The sequence below is a fragment of the Hippopotamus amphibius genome, chromosome 2, assembly GCF_030028045.1.
Source record: "Hippopotamus amphibius kiboko isolate mHipAmp2 chromosome 2, mHipAmp2.hap2, whole genome shotgun sequence".
NCBI classification, from domain to species: domain Eukaryota; kingdom Metazoa; phylum Chordata; class Mammalia; order Artiodactyla; family Hippopotamidae; genus Hippopotamus; species Hippopotamus amphibius.
This window is the reverse complement of record NC_080187.1, coordinates 6,562,651-6,587,836: the sequence shown is the minus strand read 5'-3', so window position 1 is coordinate 6,587,836 and position 25,186 is coordinate 6,562,651. Positions and strand designations below refer to the sequence as shown.

General features: G+C 40.8%; 1 protein-coding gene across 16 annotated transcripts in view; it reads right to left on the bottom strand.

Moving 5' to 3' along the window:
* Window positions 1-25,186, bottom strand: part of FNBP1 (formin binding protein 1) — a 131,668-nt gene that overhangs the window by 64,109 nt on the left and 42,373 nt on the right. For 15 of the 16 annotated variants that reach the window (XM_057719836.1, XM_057719841.1, XM_057719834.1 and 12 more), the window contains exons 2-4: window positions 21,172-21,287; window positions 8,210-8,266; window positions 7,365-7,512 (exon numbers count right to left, since the gene is read on the bottom strand). In XM_057719836.1, the coding sequence (XP_057575819.1) occupies window positions 7,365-7,512; window positions 8,210-8,266; window positions 21,172-21,287 (321 nt within the window). Of the gene's footprint in view, window positions 1-6,550; window positions 6,654-7,364; window positions 7,513-8,209; window positions 8,267-21,171; window positions 21,288-25,186 lie in introns of those variants that run through there. The other variant, XM_057719850.1, reaches the window with a different exon arrangement.

Sequence of the window (25,186 nt, the reverse complement as noted above, 5' to 3'; positions counted from 1 at the left end):
GTAAATTTGTAAAAATCTAGGAAAACCAGGCAAGTATAAAATGTCCAGATTTTATGCATTAAAACCAGTCATGCTGCCTCAGAAAGAACTGTTGATTTTCCAGTTATTTCTATCCATTATCAGTGAACACCAGGAAATCCCAGACATTGTCACAGAATCAGATGCACTGATAATTTGTGTTTGAGAATAAAAGACTGAATGCAAAGCAAAGGAATGGTCACTGTGTACTTTGACTTCAATTCACCTCAAGGACTGGCCACTGAGTCCATTATCTCTAAAGAGAAGGTGGGGACTTCCCTGGTGGCGCAGTGCTTAAGAATTCTCCTGCCAGGGTTCAAGCCCTGGTCCGGGAGAATCCAACATGCTGTGGAGAGACTAAGCCTGTGCGCCACAACTACTGAGCCTGCTCTCTAGAGCCCAAGAGCCACAACTACTGAGCCTGAGTGCCACAACTACTGAAGCCTGCACGCCTAGAGCCCGTGCTCCACAACAAGAGAAGCCACCGCAATGAGAAGCCCATGCACTGCAACGAAGAGTAGCCCCGGCTCGCTGCAATTACAGAAAACCCACGCACAGTAACGAAGACCCAACACAGCCAATAAATAAATAAATAAATAAACACATAAATACATAATAAAGTAGTGTTAAATATTTTAAAAAATAAAATAAAGAGAAAGTGAGCCTCTTGTCAAAAATACAGTCGCCTTAAGTGAGCCCATTAGGTGAAGAAATTAAGACCACCCCCCCCATCCCCCCAGGAGCACTGGTGTTTCCTAACGAGAACTCCTCGAACACCAGGCAGGAAAGAACCTAAACGCTGTGCTCTTGCAAATGGCAAGTCAAAGCTCTCTTTTAAAGAATTTACTTTTACAATATCAACAGATTTTCATCAAAACAAGCAAACAGATTTTCCTGTGTCAGGACAAACACTGGTTATTCATCATATTATGTGAGTGAGCTACACTGTCATATGAGAACACAGCATATGTGGAAACTGCTGCATACAAATCATATTTTCTCAAGTCTACAAATAACAAATGCTGGAGGGAGTGTGGGGAGAAGGGAATCCTTCTGCACTGTTGGTGGGAACGTAAGTTGGTGCAGCCACTATGGAAAACAGTATGGAGGTTTTCCTCAGAAAACGAAAACTAGAACTACCATATGATCCAGCAATTCCACTCCTGAGCATATACCCAGAGAAAACCATAATTCAAAAAGATACACGCACCCCTATGTTCACAGCACTATTCACAATAGCCCAAACATGGCAACAACCTAAATGTCCATCAACAGATGAATGGATAAAGAAGATGTGGTACATATACTCAGTGGAATACTACTCAGCCATAAAAAGGAACAAAATAAAGCCATTTGCAGTAACATAGATGGACCTAGAGATTATCATACTAAGTGAAGTAAGTCAGAAAGGAAAGACAAATACCATATGATAGGGCTTCCCTGGTGGCACTGTGGTTAAGAATCCACCTGTTAATGCAGGGGCCACGGGTTTGAGCCCTGATCTGGGAAGATCCCACATGCTGCAGAGCAACTAAGCCTGTGCGCCACAGCTACTGAGCCTGCACTCTAGAGCTTGCAAGTCACAACTACTGAGCCCAAGCACTGCAGCTTCTGAAGCCCATGTGCCTAGAGCCAGTGCTCCAAAACATGAGAAGTCACAATGAGAAGCCTGCGCACCACCACAAAGAGTAGCCCCTGCTCTCTGCAACTAGAGAAAGCCTGTTCGCAGCAACAAAGACCTAATGCAGCCAATAAATTAAAAAATAAAATAAATAAAATTAATTAATTCATTTTAACAAAGCTTTAAAAAATACCATATCACTTCTATGTGGAATCTAAAGTATGGCACAAATGAAACAGAAACAGACTCACAGACATAGAGATCAGACTTGTGGTAGCCCAGGGTGGGGGAGGCGGGGAGAGGGAAGGACTGGGAGGAGTTTGGGGTCGGTGGATGCAAACTATTACATTTAGCATGGATAAACAAGGTCCTACTGTATAGCACAGGGAACTATATCCAATCTCCTAGGATAAACCATAATGGAAAAGAATTTTTTTTTTCAATATCAACAAAGTCTTTTCACACTCCCCCCGCCTGCCCAGCCCCCCCAACCCCGGCATGTGGGATCTTAGTTCCCTGACCAGGGGTTGAACCTGTGCCCCCTGCTATGGAAGGGCAGAGTCTTAACCACTGGACCACAAGGGAAGTCCCAAAAAGAATGTATATATTCATATAACTGAGTCACTTTGCTGTACAGCAGAAATTGGCACATTATAAATCAACTACACTTCAATAAAAATAAAATAAAATTTTTAAAAAAGCATCTTTTTTCCTGAAAACATGAACAACTACTATCCTATTTTACAGTTAGAGGTGTTAAGGCTTTAAGATATTTTAAAATTTTTATTGGAGTACAGTTGATTTATAATGCTGTGTTAGCTTCTGCTGTACAGCAAAGTGAATCAGTTATACCTTTAAGACTTTAAAATTTTGTTTAAGATCAAAGAATTGACTCATGAGCACGCTATGGTCCCAGAGGGGAATGTCCATCTCTCCCACTACCTTACTGTCTTCTACTTCCTTTTAAATCCGTTCAAAAAAGGAAGGAAACCTCATCTTTTGCATAGTGAGCAATTTTGCACCAGGAACTCTTGTTAGAGAGTCCTCTATTCACACATCGCAAAATCTAGATGAAAAATAATGTTCTGCTAGTATTCTGAACTGAACTTGGAAATCCTCTCTATATGCAGTAATGAGATCCAGCAGTAATCCTGTAAATTCTAAATCATCCTTTTGGGCAGGGAGGATTTTGCCACTGTATCAAATGGCCCAAAAGGGCTGATGGTTAAGAATAGTACTTAAGCAGGACATTATTTCTAGTCAGCCATGAGAAACAGCAGCTCGACCTAAAATTTTAGAGGCGGCTTGTTTTCAATGCCATCCGCCAATTCAACATTTTTAGAAAGGTCCTTTCAAATGCACTGGACAATACTGTTATGACATATGCTCACAAGGAGACCTGTATACGCTTCTGTTTTCTGTGCTAAACCCTAATCAAACCCTTTCTCTGGAGTAGAAAGGAGATTCTGTATTGAGAAACAGGATGACCTGATGGGAGGTACCAGATACGCAGTGCCTGTATATCCATGCACAGAGTGTGGTGTGGTGCTAGGCGGTTTGTACCTGTCTTGTTGGGTCCTCCCCCACAACTCGGGAAAGAGGTTTATTATAATCAGCCTCAGTTACAGATTCAGAACTGGCTGCTCAGAGAGTTTTATAACCTGCCTAAGGTTTCCTAGTTAGTGGGGCTGCTGGAGTCCTGCTCGAGTTTGTTAACTGCAGAGCCTGGGTCCTTTCCTCTCTTCCCTGACCACCGGCAGCTGAGGCTCTCTGGACATACTGCTGATGGAGGTTCTCCTCTCCTATAAGGAAGATCTGAAGTTCACTGTCAGCCCTTCGTGGTCCCACATGGAAGCGGCAACTGGATTTGACCCCAGGAGAGCCGGATTTGGGCTCTCGCTTTGTTGTGGCACTTCTGCTGACAATTACCACCACCAGAAAGTGGAAACCATCACATTCTACTGTGGTTTTGACAGTTATCCTTAGGAAAATTAGATCACTTACTAAGAAAAGTCAGGGTAGCCAAAAGTGAAAGGTCATAAGGAGAAATACTGCTTAGTATGAGATGATCTCTAGGAGCCCTTTCTATAGCTGACTGCTGATGGAGACCTTCACACCAGTCAGCCCGGCGTCCTTGGGTGTAAGTTCAAGAAAATAACTTGAAAATAACTTGAAAGAGCATGTATGTGAGCGCACACTGCCCTGAGAGGCAGGATGCCTGGTAACAAAATATGAGTAATATAATAGGTAAAATGTATAACAGCCCTCACCCTCCCCAAGGGAGACTGTGAGGATAGAAGTCAGTTATTATAACCTATAAAAATGAACACTTGAGGCCAAACGGATAAATATTCAATATCATCAGAGTAATTTTAGAAATAGGAGCACATCAACACAATGCCACATCATGCAGTCATTCAAAATAATGGTAATTATTACCCACGCAGTAAACAAAGCAAAAATCTTCATGATGCGTTATATTAAAACACCACAAATGTACACGTACTTACTGATATTCCTTCTAGAATGTTAAAAGCTTTCGCAATTTCCTGAATTTTCATCTTAACAGAATTACAAAAGGCTTCAAGAGAGCATGCTGTTTACAGCTCCTCTCAACAGAACATTTGACTCAGAGAGGTGTACGTGTAATTCTCCTTAAAATAAACGGAACACTATGTATTGCAAGATATTATTTAATGTGTCTGCACCACCTATAATTTACTCATTAAATTACTATAATTTTTGATTAAAAAAGGAAAAGAATTCAAAGTACAGATATGACAGACTGTAAAAAAAAGACATATGATTAATCGTGAGTAAATAAAACAAAAGGACGCAATCATAACCCAACAAAGAGGACTTCCCTGGTGGCTCAGTGGTTAAGAATCTGCCTGCCAAGGCAGATGACACGGGTTTGATACCTCGTCTGGGAAGATCCCACATGCCGCAGAGCAACTAAGCCTGTGCACCACAACTACTGAGCCCATGTGCCACAACTACCAAAGCCCGTGTGCCCTAGAGCCTACGCTCTGCAACAAGGGAAGCCACCGCAAGGAGAAGCCCGCGCTCGGCAACAAAGAGTAGCTCCGCCTCGCCACAACTAGAGAAAGCCCGCTCACAGCAACAAAGACCCAACACAGCCTAAATAAATAATACATTAAAAAAAAATAACACAAGAAAGAAATACAAGGATCCCCAACTAGCAAAACAAAGTCTAAACGGAGAACTAAGCTATGCTGAAGACGACTGCTTCTTCTCCTTAGTTCTTTCTTTCACTCCAAGAGTATTGATTGAGAGCAGGCTTCATGCCACACTGGGCACTGTTCCAGGTGCTGAGAATACAACAGTGGACAAGAAATTCTTGCCCTGTGGAGCTTATGGCGTGGGGCGAAAGGAAAACAAACGAGTAAATACATAAAATGTTAGATGCTGGTAAGTACTAAAGAAAAATAAATGAAGCAGGGGGAGGTGGTAGAAATGGGATGGAGAAGGTGGGAGGACTTTGTAATTTTAAATAAAGTAAACAAGATAGAGCTCACTGAGAAGAGGATATTCCTGAGAAAGAAGTCAGGAAGTGAGCTCTGCAGATATCTAGGGAAAAAGCTTAGCAAGGTGAGAAAAGCCAGTGCAAAGGCCCTGAGGCAGGATTGCACAGGGAATGGACAAGGCACAACAAGGAGGCCACATGGTTGGAGGGGAGGAATTCGAAAAAGTAAAAGGAGGCCAAGTTATGTGGGCTTCACCTTTCATGATTCACTCCAGAAATACAATTAATAATTCCTACTAAGATAAATGCACAGAGTTTTTGATTAGGGTGTTGGCTAAAATGCTAAACCGTATGAGTGAAGGAAGGCCAGCAAGCACCACTAGGCACTGACCAAAGTAACAAAGAAGAAGAAGGCATAAACTCTGCAAGGTCAAGAGAAAGTCAGGAACTGGGGAAGTAGTCCAACATCGTGTTCAGATTTATTGTGCTTACTTTATGATTATATCAGGTATTTTGTTTCATTCCAAACCTTTGTATTCTGTTTCACTGCTTTCTTTCCATCACATAAAAGAAAAGCTCTCCTTTAGTGCATGGTTTATAGAGGCTGTCACCTAAATGGAGCTCTGGTGCAGGGTTTCTCAGCCACCATGGAAATTTTAGACCACGTAATTCTTTGTTGTGGAGGCTGTTCTGTGCATTATAGAATGTTTAACAGCACTTCTGGGTTCTACCCACTAGATGCCAGAAGCAACCCCCCAGCTATAATGCCCCTACTAACCAAAAATGTCTCCAGACATTGACAAATATTTGCTGGGGTGGGGAGCCAAATCGTGCCTGCTTGGGAATCACTGCTTTAATGTGAATAGATTAAAACGTCATCTCAGTGTGTCAACTTTTTTTTTTAATCCAACGGGTGATCCTAAGACGTATATCTCTTCCTAACTTCTAAGCATACCCAAAGCCATATGCTACATGTTTATAGTTTAGAAAGAACTAAATTCCCCAGATGTTCCAACTTTCCTGTCTCAGGGCCTTTGCATGGCTGCTCTCTCTATTGAATGTTTGTCCCATGCGACTCCTACTTGTCCCTCAAGTCCTGTTAAAGCCTTAACTGTCAAGCCCCCTGGGAAGCTTTCCCCTCATCCAGAGCATGGGCTTTAGATGTTCCCATATAATGGTGTTACACAGCATTATATAGGTGTTCCCATTATATGTTCTCACATATGTACTTGTACTTTGTCGGAACTATCACAACTGCAATTAAATAATTATTTTGGTCATTATTATTTAATGTCTCCTCCATTTCAGGAAGAATCCCATCAATCTTGTTGGCTCATGTATCTCCAGAGCACTAAAAGAATTACTGTGGATTCAAATTTATATCACTGGCCAACTTCGGTACTTTATTACTAACTATTACGCACCTCACAGGTGATCAAAGTACAATGATGCAGACCACGGCTTAATGATAAATCTCTTAGGGCAAAATCTTGATTATGAATATACTTTCCTCGAGCGTACATTTTCCCCTTCTGTTAACAAGAAAAGCTATGAAAAGACTGTAATGATGACAAGAGGAACAAAAGAGCCCTCTTCATTAGATGACAATGAATGAGCCACGGAACGAAGTGGCTGTAACTGAGGTCATCTTTCTCGCTCTTTTGAAGTCCTTATAAGCACTTTTGTTAACAATTTATTCCACACAGCATACATCATATTGCTTTGCTTACTCTTGTATACCAGATAGCCGCAAAGATATTTAAATTCCTCAAAAGGGTTAGTATTCTGGGGTCCACAAATGAGTTTCAGAGTGTCCAAGGGACCCTTGAAATCGGATATAAAAACCTAGAAACATTTTCTGGGACTTCCCTGGTGGCGCAATGGTTTTGACTCCATGCTCTCTATGTAGGCGGCCTGGGTTCAATCCCTGGTCAGGGAACTAGATCCCACAAGCATGCTGCAACTACGAGTTGGCATGCCACAACTAAGGAGCCCATCTGCTGCAACTAGACCCAGCGCAACCAAATAAACAATAAAATAAATACTAAAAAACAAAACAAAACAAAACCTAGAAACATTTTCTAGGAACAGCGTCCGAAATGTTTATACGCTTCTCAAAGGTGGCAATTTAAGACCCATCATCTCATATGATTCCCTTTATTGATCATTTTAAAACTTCTAGGGATAGTCCCATCATCTTTGGTCCATCTCTTAGGAAGAAAAACAAATTTTAGTTACCGATTTCCTCTCCTGCTTCAGTTCCTGGACATAGCGTGCTAACTCCATGGTGATCTGGGAGGTCATATTCTCAGAGATGACTTCATGCTGTCCAGCATAATCATTCATCTCATTCAGGGTGGAAAGGAAGGCTTTACATGCCGTATACCTACGGAACAGAACGCACACCGCTCCTTTCAAACAAGGCACATCCTCTCTCACTCTGCTTCCCGTCGGCGAAATAGTAATTAAAATCAGGTTAATCTGCATCCAGCTCCCTTAGGATCTTGACAATTCATTACATATAAGAGTGTTCCCATCAAAATGGTACAGAATTAATTACAACTGAAACATTTTTCATTTTTTGAAGCCGAATTGCTCTACATAAGGCAATATTTGGCTTTGTTAATAGCCCACATAGAATCCAAAATACACATACACACTATAGATACTAATGTCGTGGATATTTAGATCTAAATTAGAGACAATACTTTTGAACTACTCATGTTAAGATGTCTTCACTGCTGTCTAAAATGGACATATTTCTCGGATGAATGAGACACCTGATATTACAAAACCAAATCAAGACACAGAGTGCAGAGTCCACACTTCCTCTATATGCTTATATTCCAAGCTTTTCCTAATTACCTTAATTGAAACATTCTGGAATAGGTCTAGTGACTCAGTATGAAAAAAGTAATTTGAGTAGGTTTTTACTGTCTTTCCCCAATTTAAAAACACAAATATGAATGAGGGATGCAACTTGTTTTTGTAGATATATTATATCCACAAAATATACATAGATTTCCTTTATAATCACCAAGGACATATAGATATTACCACACAACAACCAATGATGAACACACCTGTATTCTTCTTCCTCCTTTGAGTTCTTTTTAGGTTGGTATTTCTTCGAAAGATTCCTAAAACAAAAAGGCAGACACGTCACCTTATACAGAAAGATAACTGAGAAATCAGGAATGAAAGGTGAAGTTAGTGCTTTTGTTTACAAGTTAAAAAAAAAAAAATCACAAAATGTCCACAGTTGAAATCCATTTATTTCCTTCCATCTTTCAGTGTGAAAGACTTGCATAGCTCTGACTTTTTTACCTGAAGGTAGCGCAAATAAGAACAGAAATCGTCGTCAGCTGGTCACTTACCTGGATGTTAAGACCTGACATTATTTAACTGGAGAGGGCAGACCATGTGTTTCTAAGCAAGCATTATTGCTCTAAACCCAAGGCTGGCATATGGACTGAGTTCAAATGCTTAAATGAAAAATCAAAGTGTCAAAGGTAGGTTTTCAAGGCTGTGTGACTGGTCTCTCAAAAGCTAATGAAAGCTACTTGTGAATAAGTCTTCTTGAAGGAAGTAGAGACAATATGGGGGAGGGGTGGTGGTGTTTATACTAAGACATTTAGCAAGGAGAACTTTTAACCTGCCTACAGGCTTGCACTGAGCATACTCAGATTAGCCAAAATCACTCCAATCTCTCTTCCTAATCCCATCTCCAGGTCAAGAATCCAAACACTCCCCTCTACATTCTGCATGCTTAAATTTACACAAAAACTAAGAGGTAATCTTGAAAAAAGAAAACTCACTAACGTTGGTTCCATTGTCTGATTTCTCTTGGGTCCTGATTTTGGTTTCTGTAGTTAGAACAGCCATAGATAAAGAAGATGTGGCACATATACACAATGGAATACTTACTACTTAGCCATAAAAAAAGAACAAAATAATGCCATTTGCAGCAACATGGATGGACCTAGAGATGATCATACTAAGTAAGTCAGAAAGAGAAAGACAAATACCATATGATATCACTTATATTTGGAATCTCAAATATGGCACAAATGAACCTATCTACGAAACTGAAACAGATTCACAGACATAGAGAACAGACTTGTGGTTGCCAAGGGGGAGAGGGGTGGGGGAGGGATGGACTGGGAGTTTGGGACTAGCAGATGCAAACTATTATATATAAGATGGATAAACAACAAGATGCTACTGTGTAGCACAGGGAACTACATTCAATGTCCTGGGAGAGAGGGAGATATATATATATGAAACTGAGTCACTTTGCTGTATAGCTGAAATTAACACAACACTGTAAATCAACTATACTTCAACTAAAAAGAAGAAGAAGAACAGCCTGAGGAGGTGACTAGTTATCCATGGTGGGACTCTTCATATGACAGCATCTCTGTATTCACTTTCCTGTTTATTCCATATTGCTATTCCTCTTTTACAGAAGCTACTTTCATTATTTCACATTCTACTTCTTTCATTTCCCCTGAATCTACATATGTGCCTAGAAAAATGTGCAATAATAAATTTATGATTTTGATCATGGTACACTTTACACAGTGAAATGTGAGTTCATCTCTAACAGGTGTTATTAGATGACACAAGAGGCAGAGGACTTTAGTAAAGAGGACGTTGCTCTGGGAATCCAGAGGCCGTGTGTCTAGATGGTCTGACCTCGGACAAAGCAATGGGCAAGTCTGTGCTTCCAGTTCCTCATTTGTAAGCCTGAGGCAGGTGCATGAAAGGGCCTCTATTGTCCCTTAAATCTTGGAAATCCTGAGGGAATATATATCACCCAATAGAATAGTGATTGTTGCAATTACTTTAAAAAGGCGTGGGTATATAACAATTTAAAAATTATAATTAGACAAACTGATGAAAGAAAAACTTACTGACTTGGAGGTTGCTATCACATGGGCTATGCTTAAACAAACTACATCATGTTTTATACTCGGGATACACAGCAGAGATTATCTAATAGATCTAGGTCCAAAAGAAAGTGAAAGGCATCCTTAAAGCATGTGCCTTAGAGAAAAAATAATGCAAAAGAGAGAAATCTTGTATATTGAAAGCACAGTAGAGTTCTTTTGAGTTGGTTTACCACATTTAGTCCTTAAAAAGGTACACAATAAAAACAATAGCCCCTGCGTACATGTACCAGGAATAAAACAGGAGCCATGGAAAGCAGATGACTAGATAATCAATGAATTCTTTTTCAAATATATGTAAAGCAGCATATATGGGATCCGCAGTATTGAAAAGCCTAGAGGTTGCATATAAGACATTTTTAGCACACAGTTTTAAATATCGACCATTTCTTCTGCTAACTATAAATTACAAATGGAAAATGCCACTGTGTAAATTGCCATCTTATATAAAAACTCATTCAAAACTGTTATTTTAAAGGTCTATTTAAATCCACGTTTTCTTTTTGGCTTTCAGTCCTTAGCAGCCATAAAAGTAACTTAAATTTTATATCTAGTTGAAGGAAACATAGTTTGAAGAGATCCAGGTGAAACTAGCACTTTTTATAGTTCTGTTTTACCAGTCAAATCCTAAACAGGATTAAAGACCTGTTGTGGTGATCTCCAGTAAAGATGGTCCGGTTCTGATGAATGAGTATCACTTTGACAATGTTAGCATATATAGCATTCAAAATGCTTCTTAAAAGCATCAATGAATAATTCACTCTATAAGTGCCAGCGGGAAACTAAAGGCTTAAGAGGTCTAGAAGGGAACTTCAGATCCAAGGATACTTCTCTCAGGGACGACTACAAAAAAAAAAGAGCAACTCGCATTTCCATTCTTTGGAGATGGGCTTTCTTGCCCTACCTGTATGAGGTTATTTTAAAAATAAGCAAGAAAATAAACCACCAAAAGCACCTTTAAATTTATGGGGTCTTTCTGAGAAATTTCAAGTGTTTTATATACTTGCTCTTCAGATAGGCTAATTAAAAGCTAAGAGGAAAATATACATCTTTTAATAAAGATACTGGACTTAAATTTGGTTGATCCTAAGAACTGCAGTGAGGCTTTTAAAAAGGAGACACTTGGGCGCCGTTCCAGACCCTCTGAAATGGAAGGTCCAAGGTCGGACCCAGGAATGTTTGGGCTTTGTTTTGTTTTTTTTAATCTTTCTTTTATATTTTCAAAACCTCACCACAAGGGACTTCCCTGGTGGTCCAGTGGCTAAGACTCCACGTTCCCAATGCAGAGGGCCTGGGTTTGACCCTGGTCAGGGAATTAGATCCCACATGCCATAACTAAGAGTCCACATGCCGCAACTAAAAAGATCTCAGCACAGCCAAAGAAAGAAATAAACAAATAAACATTAAAATAAAAAGCTCACCACAGATTTCCAGATAAAGACGGCAAAATAAAATCTGATCAGAGAACTACGCTTTTCCAACAAGAGGTGAAATAAAAGCCAGGAAATTTTCAGTGGCAGAAAATAAACCAACTAAGAAAGGCACATAACTTCAGTCTACACCCTTTGAGAAGTGGTGACACTCGGAGCGTGAAGGACAGAAGATTCTGGAACAGTGTAGAACAGATGCCTGACCCCACCCTCACAGGCACAGGGAAGGAAACAAGTCCACGAAACCCTGAAAATCGATTCAGACAGAAGTAAACTGAGGGTTGAGTAAGCACATAGGGAACAGAGACAGAAAAGCTCTGAGAGGAAGACGTGCAGGCTGACCACCTGGGTTCCAGGACTTGGCAGGATTGGGGATGGCCACCTGGGTCTCTAACTTCCGGGGCTGCAAGCTGAATGCCTGGGGGAGATCACCCCAACCTAGGGATTCCCAAGGAATAGGAGTGAATGCCTTTGACCTAATGGAGTCAATGCCAAAACAGAACCTCCAACAAAGTTTCAGAACAGACAAGAGAACTCAGAGTCTCAAAGACAAGATGAACAAAACCAGGCTCTTTTGAAACCGTGCCCCATGGTGTTAACAGAAACTGGTGACTAACAGAAATTCTTGAGCTTGCCTTCCAGTTTGTTAAAAACCCCTCCACTTGTAACCTGCTGTCACCGATCAAGCTTGCTTAATTTCTGCTACAAAAGGCTCACTTGTCCTCCAAGCATCATGCAGCCAAAACAATAAGATGTTTGCCTGGGTTGTTTTCCAGGAATTTGGAGTCAGTTGTGTCCAGCTCAAGCTCAAGCCAGCTAAGACTGGTTGGGACCACCTAAAACAGGACCCACACAGGTGTCTGATAAATGGCCTTTTGATATCAGAGGGCCAAAACCTCCACCCTTAGATCGTGCTAAGTGCCTCCATTTTTGAACACACATCCCATGAAGAAGAGAGTAACTCAGATATGCCTGCACAGAACACTAACTACCTCACCTTTTCCCTACCTGCAATCACCTTTCCCCAAGCCTAAGACCACTCTGCTTCCTTTTTTTTTTAATGTTTAAATTTTTTATTAATTAATTAATTAATTATTTTTGGCTGCATTGGGTCTTCGTTGCTGCACATGGGCTTTCTCTGGATGTGGCGAGTGGGGGCTACCCTTTGCTGTGGTGCTCAGGCTTCTCAGTGCAGTGGCTTCTCTTGTTGCAGAGCATGGGCTCTAGGTGCTCAGGCTTCAGTAGTTGCAACACACTGGCTCAGTAGTTGTGGCACGTGGGCCCTAGAGCATGGGGGCTTCAGTAGTTGTGGCATGCGGGCTTAGTAGCTGTGGCTCGCAGGCTCTAGAGTACAGGCTCAGTAGTTGTGGTGCACGGGCTTAGTTGCTCTGAGGCATACGGGATCCTCCTGGACCAGGGATCGAATCCATGCATTAGCAGGTAGATTCTTAATCCTGTGCCACCAGAGAAGTCCCCACTCTGCTTCTCTATCCCATAAACATGCCAAGCCCCTCAGCTTCCGGGAGGCCAATCTGAGACTTGTTCTCCTGTCTCCTTGCTTGGCTGCCTTGTGAATAAACCCCTTCTCTGCTGCAAACGTCGGCGTCTCAGTGTTTGGCTTGCTGTGTGTTGGCAAAGAAATCTGGTTTGGTAACACTTTCCCCCACCCTTACCCTATAATGGAGCTCAGAGGGAAAGATCAATGGTGCCAGAAGCACAGCAATGATCAATTCACATTCTATCAGATCAAACAGGGGCACTGACGTTACTTGTGTTAATAACAAAAACATGCTTTATCTTATCAAGTCCCCTCAACAGCCTTATAAGATGGGAATTATCACTGTGATTATTATTCACATATTACAGATGAAAAAGACAAAGCACACAGAGTAATTTGCCCCAAATCATATTACTATTAAGTGGAAGAACATTCCAGGCATTGGGACTCTGGAGTCTGTTACTTGTAACTCCTTCACTAAACTGCCGGTATTAAATATAAGCAAGATGAAAAGATGTGATACGTAATACAGAAGAAAAAGAAGGGAGAAAATGACAAAGAAAAACCCAATCGGCAAGAAAACATACAAGGAAACGAAGCAAACCCAAGCTGCTCCAGAATATTTTACCCTACAGAAATATTTTAATGAAAACATAAAGCCAGTAAAGCAAGAATCCCCAGACTACAGGATAAAACAGAATGAGATAAAAAGGCAGGCTTCAAAGCTAAGGAAATGAACTAGGAGCTACAACTCATCACTCCAGAGCTAATAAATAAATTAGGCTGGATACCAAATTTAAGAAAGTTCTGAGATAATCATAATGTGGAAATCAACTCTCATAATCAGAAAAAGAGAAAAGAAGACCTAAAGAACAAGATGTTGTAACATAAGGAAAAGAAGATCTAAAGAACAAGATGCTGTATCTCTGAAGCATATGACCCAATAAGTAGAACAGAAAAAAAAAATCTGATATAATTGAAGAAAGTGCCCCCGAAATAAAGAATTGACTTTGCATATGAAAGGGCAGTAAGGCAAACTGATAAAAGAGTGATCAACCACAAGGCATTGCTTAATAAAGTTACAAACTGCTAAGTGGAACAAAGTTCTTCACATACAGAGTCAAAAAAGCAAGTCACTTACGAAGAATAAAAATTTGGCTGGTCCCAGACTCTTCCACCAGAAGACATGCAGCAACAAAGTTTGTAGAGAAAGAATGACCAGAGAATAACCAAGTCAAATTGTTGTTAAGTGCAGTCTACCCTCCACATCTGTGGGTTTCACATCCACAGATACAACCAACTGTGGATTAAAAATATTGGGGGTAAAAAATTCCAGAAAATTCCAAAAAGCAAAACTTGACTTTGTTCCATGCTGGCAACTATTTACATAGCATTTACATTGTATTAGGTATTGTAAGTAATCTAGAGGTGATTTAGGCATGTGGAAGGATTATGTAGATTATACACAAATACTATGCCATGTTATATAAGTAACTTGAGCATCTTCAGATTCTGGTATCCCAGGCTGGGGGGCGGGGGTTGGGGAGGGGAGTAGCGGTGGGGGTGTGTGTTTCTGGAACCAATTCCCTACGGATACTGAGGGATGACTGCATGGTGGCGTTTGCAAGCAAGAAAGAACTTGAGGATTATGCCCACAAGCTCCTACTGGGGGAAAATATCCCTGTGTTTCTGGATGCCAACAAACAAGTAGAGAGGTTGTGGTAAAAGAAATGGTGATGAGCACATATCTATAATTAAGACAAATTAACTGTGAGACGCAGGTCACAGACCAAAATTATATAACTTAATTAGGAGAGGAAGTAAAACAGGTAAATACTATTTTCTTTATCTTTCTTAGCAGTGAGTCAATTGAGCCTGTTCAAAAAAAAAAAAAAAGCAGTAATGACACCCTACTTGTTTTCCCTAATTTTTTTTGCTAAATCTCATAAGAATTTGTTTACTATTTCAAGTTCAGCAAATCCTTCAGTTTCACTTTAATGTCTTTTGAACTGTTCAAATAAATTTAAATTTAATACCTTGTATATACAATATGCAATATATTTTATAAAATGACTTCTACACAGTTACCTTTTATTTCCAATGAGCTCCAATTAAAAAAAAATGTTGACCAGGACAAGAATGGTTCATCAAGAAGAAATACAAACGGCTCAAATGTATAAAAACAAACTCAACTTCATTCATACTAAGAGAAACACAAATTACCCCTCAGACTCAGCAATTTTTACTTATCAAATCAGCAAAGATAAAAAAGATGGAGAGCAAAAAGCACTGGAGGGTCAAGGCAAGTAACACCGCCACACAGTCTGGGATGGTGAGAACGTCACAGCTTCCGAGAAGGGCAAGTTGGCAAATTCTACCAGAACCAAAATGCTACTTTTAGGAACTTACTCTCTAGCTATGCTTGCCCAAGTGTATCATTCAAGGTTATCCATTTCAACTTTGTTCAGAGTTACAGACAACTGGAAACAAGCAATATATCCACCAATTCAACGCAACACAGCTGTATAGCTGTAAAAAATAAAGACGAACTTTCAACTCTTGGAATAATCTCTAGGATGCAGAAATGCAAGGGCACACTGAACTGCTGGGGAAGCAAGGAAGAAAACACACATCTGCCTGTGTATCCAAAATATCTCTCTGGAAGGCTACATGAGACACATAACATTTATCGTCGCTGGGGACAGGGGTAAGAGAAGGGACACTTCACTGTAAACCATTTTGTACCTTTAGAATTTTTAATCATACGAATTCATTACCTGGTCATAACAAATAATTTAGGTTTTTTGCTGTTGTAGTTTTTTTTAAGAAACAGTTGCTAAGGGAAGGCAGAAATAGAGACACAGATGTAGAGAACAAACATATGGACACCGAGTGGGGAAAGGGGGGGTGGGGGGCTTGGGGTGGGATGAAATGGGAGATTGGGATTGCCATATATACATTACTAATAAGGAAAAGGTATCAAATTGTACACTTCAAATATATGCAGTTTATTGTATGTCAATTATACCTCAATACAAGTTCTTAAAAAGAAAAAAAGAAATCGTTGCTAAGGGGCAATCAATAGTTGGCTCTCTTATACAGATCATATAAGATGTTTTAAGATTATATTAAGAATTTGACCCTACACTGTGTTGAATGGATAGTAACTATAGCAGGGATCAGCAAACTTATATATATATAAGCAATATTTTATATATATATATACAGTAAATATTTTTATATATATACGGTAAATATTTTTATATATATACGGTAAATATTTTTTTATATATATATACGGTAAATATTTTTTTATATATATACGGTAAATATTTTAGAATTGCAAGTAGGTCATGGTCATGTGGTCTCTGTTGCACTATTCAACTGCCACTGTTTTGCAAAAGAAGCCATAGACAATACATAAATGAATGGATGTACCTGTATTCCAATAAAACTTTACTTATAAAACCGGGCAGCAATGAATCTGGCCATGGCCATGGCCGGTAGTTTGTTCACCACTGACCTATAGAAATCAAAGCCCTAATTATCATCTTCTATGTCTAAAATAAGTGTTTTCCTCTAGTGCAGAAAAGAAATTATTTAACAACAGATCATGATGGTTTTTCAACATCATACGGATGTTTTCGGCAAGTCTTTGTTGAATATCCTCCAGTCACACTGGCCTTTCCGTTCCTTGAACATGTCCCTACCTCAGGACCTTTGCACTTGCTGATTCCTCAGCCTGGAAGAACTACTCTCAGACCTTTGCATGCCTGCTTTCTCCTGGTCTGTCAGTTCTCAAGCAATGGATTTTCCCCGGCCAGTCTGGCGAAGTAACCCTTGCCCCCATCATGCTCTAATGCATCACTGGTCTTACTTATTTGGGGTGACAAACGCTATCTTTAAATGATTTACTGCCTTTCTTATTTGCATGCAGTCTTTTTTCCATAGTGAGAAGGTGAGTCCCTCAGGCTCCGGTACTTCCTGTGTCTCATTCACTAGAGCCCCCCACCCCCAACTCTGCTGACACATTGTCAGTTTTTCTGTTTGTTTTAAAACCCTCATCAGCTCCAGTAGGCCTGTGCAAACACATAATTCTCCTTGAAGTGGTGCTGATAAAATATTGTAGACCTGTTCCCTGTTGATTCACTCTTTCTACAACTATTTACTAAGCACCTATTATATGCCAGGCTCTGTTCCATACTACAGGGTTCATTAGGGAACACAACTCAAAGAGCCCTGCCCTCGAGAGGCTTATATTCTATCAGGGAAGGAGCAGAAGACAATGAACAACGTATAAGAAATGTATATAATTTAGAAAGTTACCAGTGCTTTGGAAAAACTGAAAAGTACAGCGGGGAGGCAAGGAGTCCCTCATTGAGCAGGTGACATTTAAGCAAAGACTTGAAGGAGGTTAAAAGAATTGGCCACATGGATTCTGGGGGATGAACCTCCAGGTGACATCAATATGAAAGGCCAATGCAGCATCCCTGGGGTGACAGCGTGCCTGGCACGTACAAGATACAGCAAGGAGGCCAATACAGTTACAGCAGAGATCCACAGGGAGAGAAAGAAAGAGATAATGTCTGAAAGGTAGGGAGACCCATTTGTGTAGGATTTTGTAGGACAACCAGTGTAAAGATTTTTGATTTACTCTGGGGGAAATGGGGAGATGTTGGTGTTCTGGATGAGAAGTACCGTGGTCTGGCTGCCTTATGGAAAAGATGTACAGTAGGGGACAAGGGAGGAGTAAGGGAAACCAGTTAGAAGACTCATAATAAGCCAGGTAAGAGGCAACAGAGACTTGGACCACAGTGGCAGCAGTGGAGGTGCTGAGAAGGGCAGGGATCCTGGCTGAATCTGGAAAGCAGAGGTACCAAGACTTCCAGATGGGGGCGGGGGAGTGTGAGAGAAAGAGAAAAGCCAAAGATGACTTCAGGATTTTTGACCCAAGCAAGGAAGGATGTAGCTGCCCTGGAGGGGGTACGGGAGGGGCTGGGCTGCAGAGATGCAAATTTTGAGTGGAGAGACTCCATTTCAGACATGTTACATGTCATATGTGTTTTAGACATCTAAATGGCGATTCTAAGTAACCTGTTTCTGGAATTCAGGACAGAGGTCTAGCTTGGAGACACATATCTGTCTGCCGCCATAGAGATCGTACTTAAAGCCATGAGACTGACAAGATCACCAGGAGAGTTTAGATTGAGAAGAGATGACCAAGAACTGGGCGACAGGGCACATCTGGGTGAAGTGGCAGGAAGAGAGGAGGAACCGCAAGGGAGGCTAAGTAGAGCTTCTGAAGAGCTTCTGGTGAGATAGGAAGGAAGCCAAGAGACTGGGGTTTCAGATGCCAAGTTAGCAAAGTGTTTTGAGGGGGGAGCATCTGCCCCATCAAAGCAGCTGAGAGGTTAAGAACGGCGAGGACTGAGGACAGGCAAATGGGTGGGACAGGATGAAGGTCACTGGCCTCAGTACACAAGAGGAGAGCTTGGATGCAGCCAGGAGCATCTGCAGAAGGGGACATTCAGGTGTGGGAACAGATGGTGACAGGTGGGTTACAGAGTATGAGAGTCTGAGGATGTTTTCCTCTGACTGCTTCAATGTTCTCAGTGAAGTAAGAAGCAAGCGGTGAGGATGGGAAAGAAGTGTTGGGGTTTGTGGAAAGAGAAGCTATGAAAGACTCAGGCAAGTGGGAAAGCAAATCAACAAAGGACAGACAGTAGGATTACTCACCAGTATCAAGGGCCCTGCCCAGATCTCAGTTTAAAGGATTAGAAGACACATCCAAAGGATTAGTAATTGTCTTGAATTGCCTTCAATTACTCATAAGCTTTTTTTATCAACTTCTCCCAATAAGCACAAATTTAGATACTTTTGCAGGGATGTGATGAAACAAATGCTAATATTTAAATCTTAGGAAGAGGACTTCCTAAGAGATTATCATCATAGCAGTAATACCGCTACTGTATTTCAAGTCGTGAAACATGATCCAGAACAGGGTAAAATGGTCGATGGAGAGCTATTAAATGTTATCCCAAACCTATTACTGGGATTTGGAGTCTTTTCCAATAGCTTCCGATTTTGTTACCTAAATCCTCAGTTCGCTCACGGAAGGTGATGAGAGAGGGCAGGGAGCCAGGTGCTTCCCAGAGGGAAGCAAAGCAAGCGCCTTCCCTTCATGACATAGAACTGACGCAGAAGCTTGCTGAGAACCAACTTAATGACATCCGATGACAAACCTCCAAAGCAAAACGAGACAGTGGGTAAGGCACCAACAAAGAGAAGACTAGGCTAAGAGAAAAAGACAACAAGTAGAGGGAAATCCATTAGGTGAGACCTTACTTTGGTTAAAGCTCTTATGTAACCCATTTCGACGTGAAAGACAACATTTTATGACAGCACAATGTTTAAATAATCAACACGAAGCAGCTCACTCTATTCCTACTTTCAGTTTTAAAAGCCTTAAAGTGCTGGGACTTCCCTGGTAGCACAGTGGTTAAGAATCTGCCTGCCAATGCAGGGGACACAGGTTCGATCCCTGGTCTGGAAAGATCACACACGCCACAGAGCAACTAAGCCCGTGTGCCACAACTACTGAGCCTGCAAGCCACAGCTACTGAAGCCCGAGTGCCTAGACCTGTGCTCTGCAACAAGAGAAGCCACTGCAATGAGAAGCCTGCACTTGTCGCAAATAGAGAAAGCCCACACGAAGCAACAAAGAACCAACGCAGCCAATACATAAAACAATAAACTTATTAAAAAATAAATAAATAAAAGCCTTAAAGTGCTAATGAGGCTGATACACATACAGGACATCAAAAATTCATCTGGAATAAAATTTATTTATAAAAATAAATTTATTAAACTTGAATTAAGTAAATGCGAGTAATAAATTATTTAAGAATAAACAAGTTATTCTTAAATGTATTTATTATTAAATACACTAAATACATTTATAAAAATTATTTCATTGAGCAATATGTTTTATATTTTATTTACTCAATGGAAACAAAATTTATCGTTCATAAAAGTATACCATATATACCGCTTAGGTGCTATTTTACAAACAACAGCCCTCTAAGAAACCACAGTCTTTCAAAGATACATGACATACACCTTATCCAGATGCTCTCTGGATTAAAATAAAATATTTCTAAACTGAAAGTCACCCAGACATTTCACAATCTGCGCAAACCAGCCAAACAAGAAATCATTAAAGGTGTTCCCACTCCGAGTTCAAGCTTAGTTCTACCAGCAACTTTTAAACATTTGATATAAAAACACAAATTTCCTGGATAATTTCATCATTGTTGAATTGTGGCAAGAAGGGCCTGCACAGGACCTCTCACACGCTGCTGGAGGGTGCGTGAACAGACAAGCTCTTTGGAAAACCGTTTGACTCCCTCTACTAAAGCTAAAACACACACAAAGCCTATGACCCAGGAATTCCACTGCTGGGTATGTATCTTACATCCCCAAGTTGGAAACAAGCAATAGCCTGGTGACAGCAGACTGGACAAACTGTGATATACCCACACACCAAATGAAAAGAAAAGTACCAGCACATGCCAACAACACAAATGAATCTCACAGATATAATGAGGAACAAAGGAAGCCAAATACAAACAGTGCCTAATAAGTGATGACATTCACATAAGGTACAAAAATAAGCATGCTGTCAGTGATCAGGAAAGTGGTCAACTGTGGGGGGAGGGGGAGGGGGAACCGGAAAGGGCTGGGGGGCTGGGGAGCCTCTGAGGCTGGTAATTTTCTGTTTCTTGACCTGGGTGCTGGTCACATAATTGTATTCACTCTGAGAATTTCTGGTGCTCTATATTTACGAGCTGTGCACTCTTCTGTATATATGTTATATTTCAAAAACAGTTTTCTGAAAAAAGAAAAAAAAAAGGTGCTCTAAAATTCAGCAGATACCCTTTTAAGAAACAGAGGCTAAAAGCAGTAACTTGGTTTTTATGTTTACGGTCCTCTGAAAAACAGTTTTCTATATTAAAAAAACAATTGCTTCTATTGAAATATAAGCTTACACGAAAGAGGAAAATAAATATGTAAAGGATTATACATTTATAGCATAAAATGAGGATATAAATTATCCTTATATCCATTCTGCAGTTAACAGACAACCTTTCTCAATATCAACTTACCTGAGCTGCTTTGCATAGCTGAGTTCAATCTCTGTCCTTTCCTTTACAAATTTGATGTATTTTTCAAGAATATCAATTCCCCACTGGGTGTGTTTTTCTAAGTTGTCAAATTGATCCTGTTAAGAAAAAGCAAAGGGAGAGCTTGTAATCTTTCTCTGTGATTAACGTAACTTCAGTGAACAGTTCTCTCAACAATATATCAGTACGCAGAAAGCAGTTCTAACATTTTCCATGATTGTACTTGGGTGCTTTTCATTGAGCAATTTTAAATCAACATTACCAAATTTGGTTTGAAAACTGCCTGAGATATTGAACTCTGACCCATCCATTCACGTTCCTTATTCCTCCTGGAAACACGGTGTTTGGATGTATTGAATGTCCTAGGGCAAAGCAAAGTGTCTTCTGCAGATACCAAAAACTGAGAGATGAAACACACCTCCCATGTTAACTCAATCACACTATCAGCATCTTGACTGTTATCTCTGAGTTGGCATTCAAGATAAGCTCACAGAAATTTGGGGCAAGGAAATGAGAGGGAGGAGAGTTACAGAATACGGCTTTCTTCAAACAAATGACTCACGCAGACTTTATTTCAATATTCAACCATGCATCAAGCCTACACTGTGACAGGAATGGCACTTGGGGCTGGGGAACCAGAAAGAAGAGAAATACAGCCGCTACTATGTACAGGCTGCCTCGAGATTCCTAGTCTAGAAGAGAGCGGGTAAATATTCCAGCCACAGCTAATACAAAGGCAAAAGGTGAGGTCCAGGAATCAGGTGCATTGGTCCTGCTGGAGCACAAGGTGGGGGTAGGGCAAAAGGGAATGAGTGGTGGTGGGTGATGGAACTAGAGGGTCCCAGCCTGTTCACCCAGAGCTTTGAATGCCGAGTTAAGGTGCCTAGACTCTCCGGTGGGCACAAGTTAGCCACTGAAGGGCTCACAAAGGGAGTGGCACAGCCAGAGATACGTTTAGCATCACCAGGAGCTGGATGTCAGGGGACTGTTCAATGGTCCAAAGCAGAGAAACTGAAGCAGAGGGGAGGATTTTACAGACCATGAACAAAGAATCAGCTGGTCTTAGTGACTGATTGGCGAGGGGAGGATTCTAGGGCGACTCCTTGGTTCTGCTTCCTGTAAGTACACAGGTGGAGGGGCAGCAGTTTGGGGTGAAGTGACATGTTGAGTCAGGGAGTGACACGTCCAGAAGAGAGTTGGAAACACAGATCTATTCAGGGTTCAAGGAGGGAGGCCAGGGACTTCTCCAGTGGTCCAGTGGTTAAGACTCCATACTCCCAATGCAGGGGGCTGGGGTTTGACCCCTGGTCAGGGAACTAGATCCTGCACACCAAAACTAAAGACCCCATGTGCTGCAACTAAGACCCAGCAGCCAAATAAAAAATATTAAGGCGCGGGGGTTGGGGAGGGCAGAGGCCAGGGAGCTGGTGGTTCTGAAACAGCAGTTAAGGATCAGAACCCCAGTGTCTGCTGCAGCTCTGCAATGAATTCATAAAGAGGGCCAAGCCCTTTCTGGAAGGAGAGCCCAGAAAGACCCACAAAGGTGAAGAGCGAATTAGCGTAACATTGGCGAAGAGAGAATTTGCAAAGGTGAAAGTCTGCTCAGGAGAGGTAATGGCAACAGAGGACGAGGGTTCTAGCCCCAGCTCTGGGACTTTGCAGAGAAAAGCCACAGAATATATGAAGGTTTTATTCCTTCACCTACAAGATCAAGACAGAATCCCTGCCTAGTTTCAGAAATCAGTCGTGAGGATCATGTAAAATGGAAGAGTGCCAAATCAAATACAAAAACACAAAGCCACAATGCAACCCTATCCCAGGCGTGTGCAGTCTTACAGCACACATTCCGCTTCGTCTTTCAGCTTATTTTTTAGATCCAGCATCTTCAGTTTTAAATCTATCACTGTGCTTTGATTCTATTTTCCATTCAAAGCAGTGCAAACTGTAAAATGAGAAAATGTTCCACATATTCGACTTAGAGCAGGAGGGTGGCAGAGTCAAAGACACTTTTTCTCAAACTTGAGAAACCCTGGGAATTCCCTGGAGGTCCAAGGATTAGGACTCTGCACTTCCACTGCAGGGGGCACAGGTTCCAACCCTGGTCGGGGAATTAAGATCCCCGAAAGCTGCACAAGAGAAACTCCTCTGAAGGAAAATAATTTCCTCAACCTTACTCTGACCAGGGCCCACAGAACAGTTTGAGAAACCTCAACTTAAGAAATTTACGCTTTCTTTTACTAGAATATTTTCTAATTGAAAGTAATCATTGTAGAATGTTAATCTTTATACCTAATAATTTTTAATATTATCATAAAAATCAGGGACCAATACTTAAGATTTTCATTGATTCCTGGTCCTCAATAATATGTTCCACAAACTCTCAGATTTCATTTCAAGAAACACTGCTCAAGAAGGTTATTTATTTACGTTACCTATAGGGTCAGGGGTTGGGACTTCCCTGGTGGTGCAGTGGTTAAGAATCCACCTGCCAATGCAGGGGACATGGGTTTGATCCCTGCTCTGGGAAGATCCTACATGCTTCGGAGCAACTAAGCCCATGTGTCACAACTACTAAGCCTGCGTCCTAGAGCCTGCGAGCCACAACTACTGAGCCTGAGTGCCACAACACTCAGCCTGTGTACCTAGAGCCCGTGCTCCACAAGAGAAGGCACCGCAATAAGAAGCCTGAGCACTGCAACAAAGAGTAGCCCCCATTCACCACAACTAGAAAAATCCCGTGTGCAGCAACGAAGACCCAACACAGCCAAAAATAAATAAATAAATAAAGTTATTTAAAAAAAAGGTCAAGGGTTGTCAGGGAAATTTATAGTGTAAACAAGGCTGTAGATCTCCTTAAACTACTTGAGAGAACAAATATACAAACAGTTCAAGTACTGATTACAACCATTCCTAGTTATTGAGAGCAAGGTTTCTTTAAAGCTCCTTTAAAGCTCTCTGATAATTGAACTTATTCATTATGACCTTATTTATTTAAAATTCCTTCTCACACATCTCCCTCCATTTGAGAGCCCTCTCTCTGTATAATTTCCTATCTCCAGAGCCTTACTTACTTTATTTATTTATTTATTTATTTATTTATTTATTTATTTATTTATACTAGCCGTGTTGGGTCTTTGTTGCTGTGCATGGGCTTTTTCTAGTTGCAGCGAGCGGGGACTACTCTTTGCTGAGCTGCATGGGCTCTAGGGTGCTCCGGCTTCAGTAGTTGTGGCACTCGGGCTCAGTAGTTGTGGCGCATGGGCTTAGTTGCTCCACGGCATGTGGGAATCTTCCTGGACCAGGGATTGAACCTGTGTCCCATGCACTGGTAGGCAGATTCTTAACCACTGCGCCACCAGGAAAGTCCCAGAGCCTTACTATTTTTAGCAGTTACAGATGTTCCCTTGAAAACTTACTAAGATAGTCTGCTCTTAGATCTCACCCTTGTACACCTAACAACCTAAGTTCATATTTTTCGTTATTATACTACTTTGCAATTCTTTTTAGCCCTAATATGTACAATAGAAAGCAACAGCTTTTGAGGTGAAAACGCTTTTTTTTTTTAAAGATCTACATTCCAATTGAGTCCACCTTAAAAATTACTGGCCTCAAACCAACAATATGTTTTCAATAAAGTTATCTATATTCAAGAACATCCTGCAAACTATAATAAAGCAGTTACTAAAATAACAGGGTCCAAGTGAGATATAAGATCTTAATAATAAAAAAACCTGACTCAGTAACAAATAAACTAGTACTTGCTTGTGAATATAGCATAGTTCTTTTTATGCTCCATTAAAACATCTCTGATGATGCCAGATTCTACTGCTGCTGTCACATGGACAGCCACAACATGGACTTTCTTGACAGCAGCTACGAGAAAATTCAAAACAGATGAAAAACTAATCAACCCACTTACGTTCTTGACTAAAATGTGGAAAACTTAATGGAAAAAGAGGAAAAAACCTCCAAATCTTAAAAAGACTCTTTTGTAAGC